The 21,078-nt window shown below is 45.1% G+C and overlaps 1 protein-coding gene across 14 annotated transcripts in view; it reads right to left on the bottom strand.

Annotated features, from left to right (window-relative positions):
- ATP2B4 (ATPase plasma membrane Ca2+ transporting 4) overlaps window positions 1–21,078 on the bottom strand; it is a 97,928-nt gene that overhangs the window by 13,656 nt on the left and 63,194 nt on the right. For all 14 annotated transcript variants that reach the window (XM_025991466.2, XM_025991462.2, XM_025991468.2 and 11 more), the window contains 11 exons: window positions 18,528–18,742; window positions 17,936–18,178; window positions 17,137–17,378; window positions 13,499–13,730; window positions 12,446–12,625; window positions 11,460–11,547; window positions 9,847–9,953; window positions 4,435–4,626; window positions 3,761–3,974; window positions 2,724–2,935; window positions 1,614–1,721 (listed from right to left, as the gene is read on the bottom strand). In XM_025991466.2, the coding sequence (XP_025847251.1) occupies window positions 1,614–1,721; window positions 2,724–2,935; window positions 3,761–3,974; window positions 4,435–4,626; window positions 9,847–9,953; window positions 11,460–11,547; window positions 12,446–12,625; window positions 13,499–13,730; window positions 17,137–17,378; window positions 17,936–18,178; window positions 18,528–18,742 (2,033 nt within the window). The remainder of the gene's footprint in view (window positions 1–1,613; window positions 1,722–2,723; window positions 2,936–3,760; window positions 3,975–4,434; window positions 4,627–9,846; window positions 9,954–11,459; window positions 11,548–12,445; window positions 12,626–13,498; window positions 13,731–17,136; window positions 17,379–17,935; window positions 18,179–18,527; window positions 18,743–21,078) is intronic.

Raw genomic sequence — 21,078 nt, 5'->3', positions numbered from 1 at the left:
TATAATGCATGGTACATAGTAGTGAGGGACAGAGACCAGAGCTAGGGGCAAACAAATCTGGGGATCAGAGAGGATGGGGAGAGGATGGTCATGTCGCATGTGTATGGGCAAAAGGGAAGAGAAGTGTTGGAAGAGAATGACCCTCTTTTTGTCATCACGTACAAAGTAATTTCTGTGTTAGAAAATGAGGGCTTGGAGTAAGGAAGTGGGTGGGACAGGCCAGGGAAGAAGGGACATATGAGTATCATCAGAAGACACAGGGCAGGCAGTTGGGCTTGCAATTCAAAACAAATCACTCAGGAAGCTCAGTCAATCAGTTCTCCTCAACAAACCGATGAGTAGACAGGGCTGGGATGAGAGAGGGAGTTCAACATGGAGTCAGGCATATTGAAATGGGAAGGATGTCTGCTGTTAGATGCTTGGAAGGAGGGGCTGTTATCTGGCATCAAGGCTGCATGGCTACAGGTAAGACTAGACCCAGATGGGGGTTTCAGGTAGTTGGTGAAACAACCAAGCTTCACCCAGGTGTAAAAGGGCCCACTGGTAAAGAAACAGCACCAGACAGAATAGGGTGGAGGGACTCATGGTAGGAACTGGGATAGTGATGAGTCAGGAAGGCATCTAGGAGTAGGAAAGAGACAACTGCAGGTCTAGGGTAAGGCCTGCAGTCCCAGGGAGGGATCTCTGGGGCCACTTAGAGCAGAGCCATTATCCAGGTGGCGAGGTGCCCATCAAGAGAGCTTGGAGGTCTGCAAAGCAGAGCTTAGACTGGGTCAGAGTTGAGGATGAGGGCGATGTGCAAAGTGGTATCAGGGAAGGAATAAAACTTACCAGACCTGATCGTATTATTATGATATTAACGACTAACTTTTACTGTGTACTTACAGTATACTAGACATTGTTCTAAGTCATTTCTGTGTCCTAACTGATTGGCTGATTAACAACGATTAATGATGATCCTGTCCTAATTTGAGGAAACTGAGGTACAGAGTGGTTAAGACATTTGCTCAAGGAGATTCAACTCCTAGAAAGGAGATGTGGGATTCAAACCTGGGGAGTTGGTCCCAGAGCGACTGTCTTCCCTTCTCCCCATCTGTGTGCCCTGCTGCTTCTCTAGAAACCTTGTGGGTCTGGATTTATCTCAAGTGAGAGTCAGCCATTCAATCCAGATAAGGTCATGGTGAACACGAGGGGGCAGGGGGGCCGTAAACTACTTTAGCCCAGTAGCTCACAGCCAGACTGCTACTTCACCTGAACAAAGACTTCTACTTTATAAACTCTTCTACTTCTAAGACCCTTTGTTGTGTTTTTTCCCTTTCAGCAAAATTTCATTGAAAATTTCCACTCCTGTCTCAGAGACGCTAAGGGACCTGCCATGCTTCTAGGCATGGTTAGAGAAGAGAACTGAAGCCGCTGAAGTGCTGCTGGACACTGACCATTCTACTCTGGGATCCTGCAAGATGGAAAGACCTTGAAAACTCGGGGTAGGTAGGGGAGGGAAGAGGAAGATGAAGGTAGGAGCTGGGAGGTCCCACAGGTGCATGTCCCATCTCCTCCAGAGGACAGAGTGTGCCAGCTGTGTGCACATGCAGGGCGAGCCTGTTGGTACTCACCTGGCCCCACAGCAGTTCTCCAATGCCAATGAAGAGACACCAAAACCACTGAGACAGGGTGAGCTTCGTACAACTGAAGGGTTTACCCCCAAATTCCACGATGATAATCTAGAACAGAGAAAGAGGCAGCCCACCATTGGGGAGGCGAGTAAGAGGCAGCTAAGCCCTCCAGCCAAGGCCACCAAAGCTATGTCAGCCCCCTGCCCCATGATCCCTGTGGGGCAAACCCTGATCTGCTCATTGGAGAAGGAAAAAGAAGAAATCCAGAAGGGGAGAAGGGAAGGCAGTCTTTATAGAGACCCTGTTGGGGAGACAGATCTAGTTACCATGAATATTGTTAAGGTAAGAGCTGGTGGATCCAGGGGGGCTGGTGGCTTCTGGTGACTAAAGCCAGTGGATGACCAGCAGAAGGCACAGAGATGAAGAGGAGGAATTGAAGAGAGGAGCAGATGAGGGAGACACTGGCCAGGGAGGGGCATGAGCCCTTTGTTACCAGGTGAGCTCATAGTCTCTTTCTTGTATCTGCAGGTTTTAGTGTACTTCTGATGAGGGCAAGGAGGAAGGAACCCAATCTTTGTACCACCAGGGCAGCCATGTCTTTGACCCCAGTTCTACAAGAGGAACCCAGGCCATGCTTATCTGTCATCTGCCTGTGCACCATCCCACCACTTCTCTCCCTCTGTGAACTGTGCAGTGTTTTCAACCAGGAACCCCCCATGAATGAAGGGGCAGGGACAAGGAGAGCCCATTCGGTATGTATCTGCACATTTCATGTGTGTTGGCAGGAGGCATGGAATGACCTAGAAGAGTGACCCTCTTCTTGGCCACTCTGTGAAATTTCTGAGCTTTTGAAAGACAAGGGAAGGATCCCATCTGTCTTATTTTATTTGCTATCAACGAGTTGGCTTGCACTGTAGCACCTGGCCCAGCAGGCTTCAGTTTTGAGTAATGTGCAAATGGAAGCCAATTGGGAATCCAAAGGCGTTCAATCCACAGCCAGAGACCTCATCATTCTCTCCCTCCTTCTCCTGGGTACCTAGGGAACCCTGTTCCCAGCATCCAACCTCTGCCATCCCAGCCCTCCTACCCCAACTCCAGCTAGAGGCTCACCTGGCTGATGAAGGTGCCCAGGACCACGGAGCAGAAGATGAGGTTGCGGAAGATGCCTGCGAAGACGTTCCTCTCTCCATGGATCTTGCGGGAATTGATCTCGTTGAAGAGCTGCATCAGCACAAAGGTGTTGAAAATAATGGTGTAGTGCTGGCTGGGTGGTGAATGCAGAGGCGCCTTCCTCCCACTATCAATGTCAAAGAATTTCTCACCTAGTGGGGGCAAAGGAAGCATCAGTGGGTTAAGTATGGTCTCAGAAAGGGCTCAGGTTGAGTCAGAACAACACACGTTGGTGTGGCCAAGCTGGTGGCTTACAGCTGGTGTCCATTCTAATGGTTCAGTATCTGAGCTACTGTATCAAATACTTTAAGTGTTAGCTGTGGTCTCAACATATCTGACCCTCTCTCCCCAGTTTGCTCCACTGACTTTGACTTCTTAGAGTGCAGTGTGGTGAGAAAACTACTAGGGTCAGGAAGACACAGATTTGAGCTTAGTGTCACTAATTACTCACCATGTGACCTGAGCTTCAGTTTTATAATCTGCAAAAAACCCCCAACTATTATAGGGGTACTGGGTGGCTCAGTTGGTTAAGCATCTACCTTTAGCTTAGGTCATGATCCTAGGGTTCTGGGACTGAGCCCCCATCGGGCTCCTGCTCACTGGGGAGTCTGCTTCTCTTTCTCCCTCTGTCCTTCCCATGCCCACTTGTGCTTTCTCTCTCTTTCTCAAGTGGATAAATAAAATCATAAAAAAAAAAAAAAAGTACAGAAAGCTACCCTGCGAAATTCTTAGGAGGAGTACGTCAACTAGCATGATGCACCACACAGGACAAGAGGACACACCCAGTGAGGAGAGTTGCCATCATCTCTACTGCTGTGCTCAGCCTGCTCAGCGAGCTCCCGTGCTATCTTCTTTCCTCCTTCTTTCCATCCTTCTTTCGTGCCTTTTTTCCCTCCTTTTCCGTGCCATTCTCTGACCCCCATCTCCACTTAGCACTGCGACCCCTGTTTCTAGCCCCAACCCCACCCTTGGCTCACCAGCAAAGACGAGGAAGAAGATGACGGTGAGCTGATAGACTGCGTGGCCCAGGATGTTCTTCATCATGGTACGTGAGATCAGAGGCTTATTTCGGCCATATGGGCGACGCTTCAACAGAGACTCTGTAGGAGGCTCTGTGGCCAAGGCCAATGAGGCAAAAGTGTCCATGATTAGGTTAACCCATAGCATCTGCACGGCTTTCAGTGGGGAATCCTGGTGGGAAGAAGTACCGGTCCTTTTAGCTTTCCTTAGAAAACAGCCCTCACCTCACTCATCAGCCTCAGCTTTGCCCTTGCAATGGCCTAGCTCCCACTAGCCACCTAGCCTTTGGATATGGCCATTTATGAGCTGAGTGACCTTGAGAAAGTTACTTAAATTCTTTGAGCCTTGGGTTCCTCACCTGTAAAATGGGGGATAATGTGCACTTTGCAAGGTTGTTTGTGGAGACCATATAAGTACTCATCATAGCGGCTGCCATGCAATGTGCTACATTAGTGGTAAATAACTTATCATCCTCCTACATGGGCAGATGGGGATCTAGTAGAGCTAACTCCTGCCCCAACACCACTGGGGGAACATGTCCTTAATCCTCAGTAGCCAAGACCCCACCTGCCATGTTCCCTAGCCTCCCCCCTCATCCCTCTCCTCTCGGCCCACCCCACGCTCCTTTCACCTGAGTGATACAGGCTCCAGTGAAGGCCACAATCACGGCCACCACGTTGACAGTGAGCTGGAACTGCAGAAACTTGGAGATGCTGTCATACACGTTTCGCCCCCACATCACTGCCTTCACAATGCTGGTGAAGTTGTCATCTGTTAGGATAATGTCTGATGCCTCCTTGGCCACATCTGTGCCTGCAATACCCTAAGTGAGAAAGGGAAGAAGAACAGCGAGGACCTAGATAAAGCAGGTTATCTACGTTCTGAACCTAGACTGTATTTCCAGACCTCCACCAAGCTTCTGAACCAGCCATAAACACAAGAGGGCACACTTGCCATGCAAATGCTAATGACTAAGCCAGGGTATTTTGTATTCTCATCTCTTCCAAAGAAAAGGAAGGGAAAATGTGTCATTGTCAGTCCACAGAAAGCAGGGCTGGGACCTGATGCTAGACTGGAAATGACAGTTATCTCTGAAATTCCTTTCTCCCTTCTCTGCTACTCCTTCACCTGAGAAATGAAGGGAAGGATAGGGAACATGTTTTATTCTACGTCCAAATCCTTACACTTCTTTTTTCTTTTTAAAGATTTTATTTTTAAGTAATCTCTACATCCAATACAGAGTTTGGACTTACAACCCCAAGATCAAGAGCTGCATGCTCCAGTAACAGAGCCAGCTAGGCATCCCTAAATTCTTGTATTTCTTTTGCCACTGTCAATGTCCCACTTAAGTCCTTGTCTCCCCCACACCTCTAAGTCACCTTACATTTTTTTCTGGGAGGAGTAGTCTGGCAGCACAGTTCAGATGTCCTATCCTTGTACAAATTCCTGTTCCTGGGGAACCACTAAAGGTTTCTCAATAGACATATCAATGGTTGAAAGTTTAGCTTTTAGAAATAGTAAATTTTCTAGACTGGTAGCCAATAGGTGAACTTGGATTCATTTTCCAGCCTGCTCCTATATAATCTTTCTGCTTAAAACCTGGTGGTTTATTCACAATTCTCTGAACCTCTCATTCACTTCTAGGGTCTAGACTTCTACTTACACCATTTCCCTAAATCTGGAACATCCTTCCTCCTTGTCTATTTAAACCCTCTCTATCTTTAATAGTCCATGTGATGCAAAACCATCCCTAACACCTCCAGCCCATACTTCTATTCCATGTCTTATAAATCCTATAATCCACAGAGGAGCTTATTCATTAATTTGGCTTGCAATAGTAGATATTTGTTCTCTTTACCTGGTAGTAATATTTTCCTATCCAGACTGCAATAAACAAATATCTATTGTAGACTATACAACTCAGTTTCCCCATCAAAGAGTTCTCTAACACATCCACACAAATGCTGTTACATGCGCTGTAAAAAGAAAGATACAAGTAAAAAAAAGAAAAGAAAAGAAAAAAGAACTATATATACTTACTACTATGGAATAATTTTCAGGTTAAGTGAAAAATAGCAATGTAAAAAAAGAGTATATGGTATGTGTGTAGATAAGTATACATAGTAGTATAAATAAGTATCACTTATCTAAGAGGATAGGATACAAATATATTATATATTTGATTATATTTTAAAGGAGCAAACAGAAGGATATACCAAAAACAAAGAAATGTTACTTGGAGTTAAGAGGGGAGGCAACAGGGTGGAGGTGATAGGGATAGAAGCTGGATTTCTAGGAATAGACTTTCTTTTGTATATTTGACTTTAGAACTATATAACTATTTTATTGAGTATAAAACAAAATTAAATTTAAAAAGCAATCTCTAGGGGCGCCTGGGTAGCTCAGTTGGTTAAGTGTATAACTCTTGATCTTGGCACAGGTATTGATCTCATGGTCATGAGTTTGAGTCCTGTGTTGGATTTCACAGTTGTGGAACTTACTTAAAAAAAAAAGAAGAAGAAGAAGCAATCTCTAAAATGGAAAGCAACATGGTATAAATGAACTGGTAAAACCAGCTGGTAGCACAATCACACAAAGGAAAAATGTCCCAAATGACTTAAAAAACCATAGTAACTTGATGGTAGAACCTAGCAGGATATACCTTTTTGATAACAGGAACTATGAGAAAAATCTTGAACTGCTTTTTCAAAAGTAATTGTATTGTTTTTGCTTTTTTGAGACTATTACCTATATTTAGGGTAAAACAAAGTAAGGATTATGTGAATACCATCAAGAATCAAAATTTTCATCTTAAGAGATATAAATATAAAATAAAGGAAGTTAAATAAAATTCGTAAATTAGAGTTCTATAATTCTTTTTTTTTCAAGATTTTATTTATTTATTCATGAGAGACACAGATTGAGAGAGAGGCAGAGACACAGGCAGAGGGAGGAGCAGGCTCCATGCAGGGAACTTGATGTGGGACTCAATCCTGGGTCTCCAGGATCATGCCCTGGACTGAAGATGGCGCTAAACCGCTGAGCCACTGGGGATGCCCCAAGTTCTATAATTCTAAAAGTGAATTGAAAACACCAATATGGGTTCTTGAAATATTTTATCTTTAAAACAAAGAAACACAAAAACAAAAAAGAAATATATATATCTTTTATAAGATATATTTCCTAGCTTAGCCCATTGAAAAGATCTAGAAACAATGATTTACTTAGTAGTAAGGAACACCCTGGCATTCAGATTGTGTTCTCTAAGTACCATTTCTCACTAAAAAGCAGGATTCCTTTGAGAAATGGATGATTCCAGATCTAGGATGAGAAATATGCATGATTCTGGAACATCTTATCACTTCAGAAATGAAGTAAGGTATTAAAGATAACTGGGGCTGTATCTAGAGGACCCAAGCAGTATTCATGAGACTAATGATGTATCAGTGTGAACATCATAATAATAACAAGAGCAATGGATTAAACACATCAAAGATACTTAAATCCATGAGTTCATAACGATATTAAAAAATAAACAATTAACTGTTTTTAGTAGAGTAACTTAGTAGAGTTAATTTAAAAAATACAACTCATGGGGTATGTGGCTGGCTCAGTCAGTAGAGTGACTTTTTTTTCTTTTAAAGATTTTATTTTTTTTGAGAGAGAGAGAGAGAGCATACAGAGACAGAGGGAGTAGCAGATTCCCCATTGAGCAGGGAATGCATGGGGCTTGATCTCAGGACCCTGAGATCATGACCTGAGCTGAAGGCAGATGCTTCACCAACTGAGCCACTCAGGAGCCCCATGTGTGTGATTCTTGATCTTGGGGTCATGAGTTCAAGCCCCCTGTTGAGCATGGAGCCCATTTACTAAGTAAGTAAAATTTTAAAATATATATGTAATTCATTTGCCATCTTTGGAGGATCCTAAAAAGTCAACTCATTTTGAAACTAGTAAATAAAGAAAAAGCTACCTTTCATATAGGAACCTGAACCTTAGAGTAACTAAATAGTCCATGAGGGCAAGGTTCTATAGAAGTCTTGAAGTTAATAAATAGAGAAAATCTGGACAATATTTTGTAGCCCCTTATGAAAGATGGGATCTAGAATCTGATTGTGTGTGACAAGAATACAATCAACAAAGTCCACACTATGCATTATTCTATGTAGACAACCGACCTGGTTCCTTCAAAACTAAATAGCTAGGAAAAAAGATGGGGTGGGCTGGAAAGCTAACATAGTGTCTATTATACTCAGAAATGCCTATTTGTGAGGTTGGTCCTGGGTGGCATCTGGAACCTTGACTCTCAGAATGCTCCCAGTCAACAATTAACTGAAAATTAATTAGTGGTTCATTGTGCCTAGACTGTGCCTGAATAATATGTGTTCTCTTGAACCACCAGCTTCCCTTCTCAGAGTCTGGAATATATTTTTTTAAGATTTAATTATTTATTTTATTTACCTTTAAATATTCTATTTATTTATTTGGGAGAGAGAGAGAGACTGTGCATGCCCACAAGGTGGGGGTGGGGGGGTGGGAGGAGACTCCCTGCTAAGCAAGGAGCTGGACTCAGGGCTCAATTCCAGGACCCTGAGATCATGACCTGAGCCCAAGGCAGATGCTTAACCAAATGAGCCACCCAGGTGTTCAAGATTTAATATCTATTTTAGAGAGAGAGAGAGAGAGAGAGAGCAAGCATGTGCATGAGCATGGGGAGGGGCAGAGGGAGAGGGAAAAATCTCAAGTAGACTCCCCATTAAGCTTGGAGTCTGATGTGGGGCTCGATCTTATCATCCTGAAATCATGACCCGAGTGTAAACCAAGAGTTGGATGCTCAACCAACTGGGCCCCAACTTTGAGCTTTCTGATCCAGTAGAGCTGGTGTGGGGCCTGAGAATCTGTATTCCTTTAGATTTCCAGAAGGAGCTTGCTTCAAAAACTATTGCTATAGATTAAGAGGTCTAAGAGATACAGAAACGACTGCAGCATATGGATCTTATTTAGATCTGATTTGGACAAAGAAATAATAAAGACAGGATTTATGAAGCCCTGGACTAGATGGCACATGGACTAGATGACTAACAATAGTAAGGGCCCAAATTGTTGTGAGGCAATGGTGTTATGATTCTTCTAGATAGAAGTCTTCGATGCACACTTATCAGAGGTGTGTATATACTAACATTCTTTCAAATGAAATGACGTGATGTCCTTTATTTGCTTCAGACAGTTCAGCCTGAGACGGGGGAAGTAAGGACTGGGGGAAACGTTCTGTGGAACAAGATGGACCAGGTATTGATAATTCATGCTGGGTGACAGGTATCGTGGGGATTCATTAGACTATTCTCTCTACTTTTGTGTGTTCTTGAAATTTCCTAGAATCAAAGCTTTTGTTGTTGGTATTAAATAGCACACCCTACAGACAGATTAATTCTTGCATCTCCTTCCACTCTTAAAAATCACCAAGAGCTCAATACATATGGGAGGCTTACAGTCACAAGCCACGTGAGTGTAAGGATGTCCTTGGCAATCTGGGGGCTTCTGCATTTGCTGCAACATCAGAAGCAACAAGTGTGCCTGTTAGGAAAAGCCAAGCACTTCTGGGACCTACCCAGATGCTGCTGAATCAAGATAGCCACCTGGGGGACCTTGGAATATGGGATTTTGAATAAACTTTCCAAGTGATTCTGATGCTCCTGACCTCACAAGTGAAAAGCAGAGTGATGAACAGTTCTGGCCATGATTCATATAGAGTATGAATTTTCTATGGTGTGCCTACACAGACAATATGCCCACCTTCATGGGCAAATTTAAGTTGGTCTCGCTTTCCTGGGTAATGAGGTGTCATGATTTCCCTGCCTGGATCATCACACTTGATGGGTCTCCCATTACACAGACTTTTATCAACCAGGTCAGCAGAAGAGTGTCAGAGAAAAGAGCACAGGGTGGGGGGTGATGGTACAGGAGGCACCAGGCTATAAGAAGCTCATCCTGGCTTCTTGGAGAAGGTGGCTTGCAGGCAGAAACAGTGTGCCGAGCTGCTTACCATGGCAAAGCCAACATCGGCTTTCTTCAGGGCCGGCCCATCGTTTGTGCCATCACCAGTAACAGCCACCACCTGCCGCTGTTCCCCAACAGTGCTGTCGATGATGCCTGGGAAGAGAGATGTGCCCCAATGAATCCACATGCGCCATCCCAGGCATGTGGCAAGCCCTCTGTTCCCCACCATGGTGCTTTTTGTGTCTTCCTCTGTGGTCCCTGCTACCACCTTCCTTTTTTCTTTCCTTTCTTCCTTTTTTTTTTTTTTTTGTGGGTAACAAGCTCACTTTATAACATGTTGAAAGTATAACCACCCTTCTGAGCCGCGACAGATCTGTCAGCTTCTGAGAAGCTGCTACTGGTCTGCCTCATTCTGTTCTGAGGTAAAGAAGGGCTAGAGGAGCACCTTATCTGGCCTTCACTCTGGCAGCAGGCATAGAAACACAGGTAATTTGTAAATAGAAGTCCAGCTACCAGCTGAAAACAACCACAGGAAGGAGTGAAGACCAGGCCCCAGGGGTGTGAGTTGGCTGACTGGTCACTTGGCGGCCATTCTGGCATAGTTGCTCCTTCCCCCTGGTGGCTAGGGGAGCAGTGTCTCAGCCTCCAGGGCCAGGAGGCAAAGCAGCTTGAATGGGGAGAGAAGCCAAGGGAACAGGAACAGCTGGAGGGTGGCAGAGCACCCAGAGAGATCCATGATTTAAGCAACTCCCACCACCTTACAGATGAGAAAACTGAAACCAAGAGAGGGGAAAGTCCTTGCAAGGTCCCAAAGCCAGCTGTGAAGCCCAACCATCATTCCATCCCATCTCAGCCAAAGAGGGCCACGTGCTCCCTAAGCAAGAAAGGAAGCAAAACAGCTGGTGTGTGTGTGTGTGTGTGTGTGTGTGTGTGTGTGTGTGTGTTAAAGCCAGAAATTAGACTTCCCAGGAGGCTGGCTTCTTCTAGCGAGGAGAGGACAGAAGATCGGGATGTCAGAGCAGGACACCAGCATATACACAAATGCATGTGTGCACACATCTACACACATACTTGATATCTGGATGCCCTTTCTCTGGAGTCCAAGCTGGGCCATCGAAGTGTGAGTGTATGTGTATGTGTACCACCTCTCTTTCTACTTCATTCTTCCCTTTTTTCTTCCTTCTGCTGGAGGCTCTGTAGTATCACCCAAAGGTTATAAATTGTTTCCCCGCAGGGTGCTCTGAGCCTTGAGTCTGTTCTCAGCAGGTAGCCTGGCTGGTGCCCTAAGGCAGCTAGGGTGTGGTGGAGAAAGCACCAGTTGATCTGAAGACAGGGTCCTGGGGGTTGAAGCTGGGCAGTCTGGGTAAGTCCTTTGTCTTCTCAGCCTCAAACCTTCTTATTGGCAAAATGAGAATAATTTAACCTGCTCTGACTAGTACATAGTACTACTGGCAAATAAGATATGATGTTTAAGAACAACTTCATTATATGTCTTACGTACAGATGTTTGCTAAACTGTCTGCTCCCCACCATGAGCTGGAGAGCTCTCCTGGGACCTCCCTATTCAAGATGAGAGAGTTGCTTTGGCCCATGGTTCTTGGCTGTCTGCCCCAGTCTGCTCTCATCTGCTCCAGGCATCTGGTCAGGAGCTGAGCTCACCTTTTACCAATGTGTGCTTGTCAGTGGGGGATGATCGTGCCAGGACTCGAAGCTTAGGCCAGATCTTGTCCAGCTTCTCTTGCTCCACCTGCCAACACCAGAGCACACCAGGTCAGTCAAGCTCAGAACAGCCATCCAGGGAGAGTTTACTTCTCCCCATACTCCGAGATTCTGGAAGAGCTCACATTCCACACAGCCCCTGGGGGGTGTTACCATGGCCTCCAAGGGAGATGAAACAGCTCAGTCTCCAAGGGCAGATTCATTGATGGTGACCATTCAGACCCTGTGTGTCTTCATTTCCCTCCCAATTTCCTACTGGGGAGTCTGTCTCCTGTTTCTTAGACCCTTGGCAGGAGGTGGGCCAGGGTTGGCTGTTGCGTCAGGTGGCTAAAGTGCTCCTAAGGTCTTAGGTTTGGTTTCTATGCAGACCAGGAGGCTCTGGTCTGTTCCATACCCAGACCACATCCTCTTGCAAACCTGTGCCACTGTTAGTCATGGGGCAGTGACACAGGGGGGTGAGGTGGAGGGAAATCAGGATGAAATCATCCCATGACTGAAAAATAAGGAAGACATAAAAAGTCAGTGATGCTGTCTCAAAAGACAGCTTATGAACGAAGATAATGAGAATAAAGAAACCTCTCAGTTTTACCACCTGAGCAGCTGCGGTAGAAGGAATAGTTCACTACGAATAGATTTCAGTTTAAAAACCACCCACTTAAAAAAAAAAAAAAAAAAACCAAAACCACCCACTTGGGGTCCAACTCCTCACAGCTCCCCCTACTGGTTATATGGGTTGCTGCCTGATTCATGAAATCATTTAATAAAGCCAATTAGATCTTCAAAACACACACACACAAAACAAAACCCAAAAACAAACAAACAAGAAAAACAAAACCCAATCGCTTTCTTTCCTGTGTCCTGGATCCGTTACAGGAGAGCTGCCTCCCACCCCGCTGCAAGATGAGGTCTTCCTAGCCAGGACCCACCTCTCCTTTCTCGTTGCGGATAAGTCGGTTGAATTCTTTGCCTTCTAAGCACAGGAAGTCATCCCCAGGGGTCACAATGCCACATTTGGTGGCAATGGCCCGGGCTGTATTGATGTTGTCACCTGTCACCATTCTGACAGTAATGCCAGCTCGTTTGCATTTGGCAATAGCTTCAGGTACCTGTGGAGAGTAAGGTGAGAGGAAAGGAGGAGGTGGGGGTGGTGAAGGGTCCCTTCATTGTGGACAGGAGAGAGGCACTTAGGAAGCAGTGCCACGTGGCAGAGGCTAGGTCTGGTCATTTTTATATTGTTTGGTGCCACCCGACTTCTGCCCTATTCATAATACTACATTTGAATTTGCCTTACTGTAGCATGAGTTGAAGAGAAAATCTGCTTGAGGAGCCAGGTGTGGAAGTGTACTCTCCCTACAATCTAGACTTCTTAGCAGGGCACATCCATACCTCATTGGGATCTGGCCACCATCTCCCTTTTTAGCATTCTCCACTTCCCTGGCCCATACTCCAACCAATCCATTCTTTATAGTCTCCTATGCCCTTGGGCCTTGACAACTAAAAGTCCACTTGTCTGAACTTATTATAAGCAGAGACCTTTTCAACGCCTTAGTTTCTAGATTACTGTTCAGCTATTCTAGGGGCAGTCAATAAGAATATGTTGATTGAAAGAAGGTGGCTAGAGGCAAAGTTGGTGTCCCAGTTAACTCTGCCTCCTGACTGTTCTTAGGTACCCAATAATAAGCTCAATACAACCTATGTTTCTCACCCCTCAGACAGCATTCACTGTCAGAATGCCAGCTTCTATCAGCTCAGCACTCCACAGTGGTTTGGGAAGCAGAAGGCACAGAAACATCTATCCCTGTACGTGAGAAGCTGTTGGGTAACGTGCCTGGGGTCACAGCTAAACATGGAACTAGTACCTCAGTTCCCATCTACTGGGGGACTACCCCCTACATCGTGCTCGGCTGGCATGTAGGCCAGAGGCTGTTGGAAGACTTCCATTCATGTTCTCCTACCCTTTTGCCAAGCCAAAGCCTCACCTCTGGGCGCACAGGGTCCTCAATGCCCACCACTGCGATACACGTCAGTTCAGTGAGGATTTCACTCTCATTGTCCCATGGGGGCTCGCCATCATTGAAATCCCGGTACGCGATGCAGATAGTTCGGAGTCCCTCAGAGGCCATGGGCTCGATGACAGTGCGGACCATCTCATCGCGGTCCTTATTCTTGAATGGAACCACTTCCCCTCTCTTGTCCAGGATTCGATTACACCTGGGGAGGCACACGGTCAGGAAGCAGCAACCCTTTCCCACCCCAGACGTCTCTACACTCATTTGCAGACATTCTGGCAATCCTGCATTACTCGTAAAGACAGCATTCTTGGGTAAGAAATCTCTATCCATCATCCAGCCAAGTCCCTTTTCCCAAGGTGGGGTGATCTGTAGATGGATCCGGTCTAGGGAAGCCGAAGGTATGATTCTCCCATGTTGTCTGTTCCTACTCATATGTGAATGTGATGCCAAGAGTCATTTGTGGATTACCTCCTCTTTTGAACTTCTCAAAGGTGGAGAGACATTTTAAATTCCCGGTACGTGAATAGTACTAGAATGGTGTTCAGTGCATAGGGTGTGCTCCACAGGAATGGGTTGGTTGAAAGAAGGTGGCTAAAGCCAAATAAAGGCCTGGTTAATTCTATAGCTATTGGCCCTGTACCTATGTCGGTCAGCCTATAATGACCCATGAACAGTCTAGCTACTTGATGAAGTTATGCAACTTCCTATAAGTGGAGTTGAGCATGAGAAGGAAAAAGGAACATAGAACTAACATTTGTTAGTATTTGCTATGTGCCTGGCATTTTACATACAGGCAAACCTTGTTTATTTTTTATTTTTTAATTTTTATTTTATTTTATTTATTTTTTTTTAAACCTTGTTTAATCACACTTTGCTTTATTGCACTTTGCAGGCACTGTTTGTTTATTTATTTATTTATTAACAAATTGAAGGTTTGTGGCGACCCTGAATCGAACGCTAATGACACCAATTTTCTAAAAGCATTTGCTCACTTCATGTCTCTGTGCCACCTTTTGGTAAGTTTTGCAATATTTTAAACTTTTTCATTATTATTGTATTTGTTACGGTGATCTGTGATGCTACTATTGTAATTGTTTGGGGACATTACGAGTCACATGCATATAAGATGGCAAACTTAATTGATAATGTCGTATGTGTTCTGACTGCTCCACTGCCTGGCTCTTTCCCGTTCTCTCCTCCTCTCCCCAGGCCTCCCCATCCCCTGAGAGACAACACTACTGGAGTTATGCCATTAATACCCCTGCAATAGCCTCTAAGTGCTCAAGTGAAAGGAAGAGTCTCACATGTCTCACTTTAAATCAAAAGCTAGTAATGATTAAGCTTGGTGATGAAGGTGAGTCAAAAGCCAAGAGAGGCTGAAAGCTAGGCCTCTTTGCTCCCAATAGCCAAGCTCTGAATGCAAAGGAAAAGTTCTTGAAGGAAATGAAAAACATTTCTCCCATAAAACCAAACAGCCTTATTGCTGAATGGAGCAAGTTTGAGTGGTCTGGATAGAAGATGAAACCAGCCACAACATTCCCTTCAGCCAAAGCTTAATCCAGAGCAAGTCCCTAACTCTCCACAATCCTATGAAGGCTGGGGGAGATGAAGACGCTGCAGAAAAAGTTTGAAGCAGCAGAGACTGGGTCGTGAGGTTTAAGGAAAGAAGCTGTCTCTATGACATCAAAGTGTAAGGTGGAGCAGCAGGTGCTGATGTAGAAGCTATAGCAAGTGATTCAGAAGGTCTGGCTGGGATCATTAATCAACGTGGCTACACTAAATAACAGATTTTCAGTGTAGATCAAACAGCCTCATACTGGAAGAAGATGGCATCCAGGACTTTGACAGCTAGAGAGAAGTCAGTGCCCGGCTTCAGAGTTCCACAGGAAAGGCTGACTTGCTTGTTAGGGGCTCATGTAGCTGGTGACTTTAAATTGAAGCCAATGCTCATTTATCATTCTGAAAATCCCAGGGCCCTTTAGAATTATGTTGAATCTATTCTGTCTGTGCTCTATAAATGGAACAAGAAAGTCTGGATGACAGCACATCTGTTTATAATATGATTTACTGAATATTTTAAGCCCACCATTGAGAGCTACTGCTCAGAAAAAAGATTCCTTTCAAAATATGACTGCTCGCTGACAATGCACCTGATCACCCAAGAGCTTTGATGGAGCTGTCCAAGAGATTCACATTGTTTTCACGCCTGCTAACACAGCACTCATTCTGCAGCATATGAATCAAGGCGTTAAGACTTATTATTTAAGAAATACATTTTGGTAAGGCTATAGCTGCCAGAGATAGAGATTCCTCTGATGGATCTGGGCAAAGTCAATTGAAAACCTTCTGGAAAGGACTCACCAGCCTAAATGCCATAAAGAATGTTCATGATTTATGGGAAGGGGCCAAAATAGCAACACTAATAGCAGTTTGGAAGAAGTTGATTCCAACCCTCATGGATGACTCTGACCCTCACCGTTCAGGACTTCAGGTGAGGCAGTAAGTGCAGGTAGGGTGCAAGCAGTGAGAGAACTACAATTAGCAGTGTAGCCTGAAGATGGGACTGAATGGCTGCGATCTCATGATAAAACTTGAACAGATGAGGTGTTGCTTCTTGCAGATGAGCAAAGAAAATGATTTCTTGAGATGGAAACTACTCGATGAAGATGCTGTGAAGACTGTTGAAATGACAAGAGAGGATTTAGAATAGTACATAAACTTAGTTGATAAAGCAGCAGCAGGGTTTGAGGGGAAATGACTCCAATTTTGAAAGAAGTTTCACTGTGGGTAAAATGCTATCAAATGGCATCTCATGCTACGGAGAAATCATTCACGGAAAGAGTCAAACAATGCGGCATACTTCATTGTCCTGTTTTAAGAAACTGCCATAACTGCCTCATCCTTCAGCACCCACTGCCCCAATCAACCAGCAGCCACTTACATCAAGGCAGACCCTCTACCAGCAAAAAGGTGATGATCGCTAAAGCTCAGGTGATGGTGACTATTTTTTTGGCAATAAAATATTTCTAAAGTAAGGTATATACATTGTATTTTTATACAAAATGCTGTTGCACACTTAATAGACTACAGCCTAGTATAGCTATGAGTTTTATATGCACTGTGGAACGAAAAAAGACTCATCTGCTCCACTTCATTGGGGCAGTCTAGAACTGAACTCACAACAGCTCTGAGGTGCACCAACGTGTGACGAATCACCTAATCATAGTAACCCCGAGGGTATTCCTTGGGTTTCAGATTAGAAGATGGAAGCTTGGATTGTCAAGTTCTGAATCCTGGCTGCACCACTATGAGCTGTATCACCTTGAGCAAGTACTTCACTTCTTGTACGTCTGTTTTCTCATCTGTAGAACAGGTATGCTAATAGCATCTACTGCACTGGGTTGTGCAGATTAAGTAGAATGGGCCCCCCGAGGCACTCAAAAGCAAGCCTCAGCCTGATTCAATGCTCAGATATTAGTGATGATGTCACCCACTGGAAAGGGGGCTCACTGACCCTTTGGATGGGTTTAGCACGATGCATGTCACCCAGACCTTCCCACGGGGAGGATCGGGAAGGGAAGAGAAGTGGGGGAAGGGATGCTCACTTGCGCAAGATGATCTCAGAGGCGCCCTTGCTGTACATGCGGTAGCCCCCGCTGGGCTTCTCGATGACTGTGCTCATTGACTTGCGCACAGAGTTGAAAGTGTACACCTTGTAGAGCTTCTCCTCGGGCACCTCGTTGCGCACGGCATGGTAATCCTGCTTCAGGTCAGTGACGAAGCCCAGGAGAGCACACTCGGTCTTGTTGCCCACCTGCCGCGGGAGACCTCCCTCCTTCTCTGGAGGCTGAGAGAAAAATTGTATGTGCTGTTGAGTAACATGCTTCTACTAGGGAGAACTTGGGAGGAAAGAACACCTCTACAAAATGTTCACATATGTCCCCGGCGCCCATGTGAGGATAGCATTTATCTCTTTCCCAAGGGTAAGCAGATAGTGGTCAGTGGTAACTGTGGTTTCTAAGCCATCCAGGGCTTAGGGATGTTCTAGTTTGCCCTGGGGATGGTGCTGGTATCTCACCCCATGTGGGTCTCATTTGAATACCATCCCTTAGTTTCTAGAAAGTATGGAATTTATTCCTGATAAACCCACCTCTCCTAGGGATACCATCATATGGTGATTGCTGGGCATTTCATAGATCTAGATTTCTACCTGCCTCCCTATCCCCCACTCTACTCCCATGAATCAATCCCCAGTCATCCCAAACATGTTCACCAAGGAGTAGGACATGGGATGTGCAGTGGCAATTAAGGCAGGATAAACAAGAGAACATTTCTCTGTCCAGAGAAAAGGAATTGCCCCCTCCAACCACCCATTCTAAGTGTCTAGGCAAAGGAGGAGCTTACCATAATCTTGGAGGTATAGGCACTGTTGATAGAAATACCATTGACAATAAGGTCCAGGACCTTAGGCACAAGGACATCAGGGCTTGGGAGTTGATGGTAATGAGTGTCTCCAATATACGCCTGTACCACAGTCATGCGGTTCATGGTCAACGTGCCAGTCTTATCAGAGCAGATGGCTGTGGCATTGCCCATTGTCTCACAAGCATCCAGGTGCCGCACCAAGTTATTATCTTTCATCATTTTCTACAAAGGAGATGAGGATAGACTTGAGGGGAGACCGACTGAGCTCTGCCAAATATATGTCAAAGGCCATTTTTTGCCAACATGTCTCTGTATCTCATCCTCTTGTCTGCACAAAAATGCAGGGTACTATTTTTGTGAATCGTCCTCAGATTCTACTGGTTTACCTAAACCTTGATGCAACGGATCAAGATGGTCCTTTTCATCTCTGAGGATGCCAATGGCTTCTGCTCTTGTGAGGCGCCACTCAATCTGTGCAGATAGTATGGCCTATCCTTTCACTGAAGGCTATGTGGCACCCTCCCCTCCCATCTCAGTCCTAAAAGAAGAGACAGCACTATTCCAGTCTCACCTTCACAGAGTAGGCCAGTGAGATGGTGACAGCCAGTGGCAGCCCCTCTGGCACAGCCACCACTAGTACAGTGATGCCAATGATGAAGAACTTGACAAAGTACTGGATGTAGATGGGGGTGCACTCCGATAGCCACGGTCTACGGTGTATCACAAAGTTGTCAATCACAAAGTACAGGATCAGGATGAGAACTGTGATGGCAGACATGATGAGACCTGTCCAGGAAACACATCACATGAGCCCAGGCTCAAAGGCCTCCCTGGGGCCCTGGCCAGAAGGGGGCTGGCATAAAGTGTAGCCTTTGCTACCAATGTTTATTTCTTTTATTTCTTTTATTTTCTTTTATTTTTATTTTTATTTATTGTATTATTTTATTATTATTTTTGCTACCAATGTTTAAAACCACCATCTCTAGTCATCCCCAAATCCCCCACCCATTCTCTGTTGCTTGTACATTATCATGTAAGGGAAAAAATGCTGGCTTCATCTTCTATGGACACAGGTTCCAGTTTCTGTACTGCACTAACTTGACTCGTGGCTTTGGACTAGTCTTGGTTTCTCTCTGGACCTGTTTCCTCATTCATAAATAAGGAGTTGGTCTAGTTTTCTAAAACAGAAATTTTGTGATTCTCAGACCTACCCTCTTGTCACAATTCAGAATGTAGTGACCGTGTTTGCCTATTTCCTAGTAGTTTATCAATTTGGGCTTCTCCCCTAGCAGATGGGAACTGTCGGGTAATTTACGACTTGTTTACAGTGATACTGCTATGGTGTCAGCCCATCATCTACATGGCTAACCTTTAGAACGGTGCTTCCTGACCTTTCTCTTTACATAGCATAGGCAGAGAATGACAATAATTTACATGTTTACAATAAGCAAAGATGTCTATAGTTACTATATAGGCCAGGCAAGCACTTCACATATAATAACTCATTTAATTCTCACAAAAACCCTGTGAGATAAGTTAGTATTATCATCCCCTTTCATGAGTAGATTGAGGCACAGAGAGTTTTTTAAAGAAGATCAAAACACAATTATGATTTAAAAAATTTTTAATCTTATTTCTTTTCATCATGGTAAGTGTATTCTTTTTTTTTTTAAATTTATTTATTAATTTATTTATTTGACAGAGAGCCAGAGACAGCCAGAGAGTAGGGGGAAGCAGCAGGCAGAGGGAGTGGGAGAAGCAGGCTCCCCCTGAGCAGGGAGCCTGATGCGGGCTTGATCCCAGGACCCTGGGATCATGACCTGGGCTGAAGGCAGACACCTAACTGACTGAGCCACCCAGGCACCCTAATAAGTGTATTCTTTAATCTCCATCACCTATTTCACCCATCCCTATACCCACCTCCCCACAGAGGGATTTTTGGAAAACTGGGGTACCAACTATTCTGGTTTGCCTGAGACTGAGCAGCTTCTTGGGACTCTCAGCGGTAAAATCAAGAGCGCCCCAAGCGAGCTGGGACAAGTTGGTCATCCTACACACTGATGCAAATGGAAGAAGTTTTTCAAGGTCAGATAGCAACTGGCTTAGGAGTTCCAACTGCCCTGGGTGCTGCCTGGCCACCCTGAAGGCTGAGGGGATCAATATCTGGGCAACTGTACCAGATTATCTGGGGCATAATATCTGGGAAGAGCTTTGCTTCAAACCATAGTCTGGTATGGGTCTTTGCTTTTCCTGAGGGCCTAATGATTCAAAAGAATCAGAGCAAGGCCAGAGGTGATTATATCAGTAAAAGCATATTCTTCTGAATTTTGCTTCATCAGGGTCAGGGCTAAGGTCAGGCAAACAAAGTGCCTAGTGTCCGAAATTTAAGGAAGCACTCCCCCCGGAGGGTGGTACAAAGCACCCTACTTGCCTCACCCCCAACTGGCCTAGCTTGAAATGTAAACCAAAACAAGAGAGGAGACCAGGGGCCAGCCATCAGGTAGCTTGTACTCCCTAAAGAACAAAGCAGGGATTGGAGGACAACAGGGGGTGGGTGGGTGGGGTCTATTCAATGTTTCACACCTGTGTGCCAGGCTTAGCCACTTGATTCCATACCTGCAATTCATGTCCCCCGTGTACCCTTGATATGCCAGAGATTTCATGGTGGTCACTGTAAGCTAGGTACTAGAACTGAATGAACATGCTAGACTAATGCTGTCCATCGGAACTCTCTGTGATGCTTCAAACATCCTCAGTTTGCTCTGTCCAATAAGGGAGGTGCTAGCTACGCATGGTTATGGACCAGCTGAAACAAGGCTGATGTCACTGGGGAGCTGAATGTTTCCTTGTATTTAATCGTAATTCATTTAAGGGGAAACAGCCACACATGGTTAGTGGCTACCGTAATGCCTTTTTACAGATCCTTGTCACCCGGTGTGTGGTTCATGGATCAGCGGCATTGGCGTCGCTTGGAGGCTAGTTAGAAATGCAGCACCTTGGGCCCCACCCTGGACCTCCTCAATCAGAATCTGTACTTTAACAAGATCCCAGGTGAACTGTCTGCACAGAATGTACCAGACTAGACTGATGGCAGTCAGCGGAGGGGTGGGCTCAGAAGAAAA

This window comes from Vulpes vulpes, chromosome 5, assembly GCF_048418805.1.
Source record: "Vulpes vulpes isolate BD-2025 chromosome 5, VulVul3, whole genome shotgun sequence".
Taxonomy (NCBI): Eukaryota; Metazoa; Chordata; class Mammalia; order Carnivora; family Canidae; genus Vulpes; species Vulpes vulpes.
Note: the sequence above shows the minus strand (reverse complement) of the source record. Positions and strands in the feature narration are given on the sequence as shown.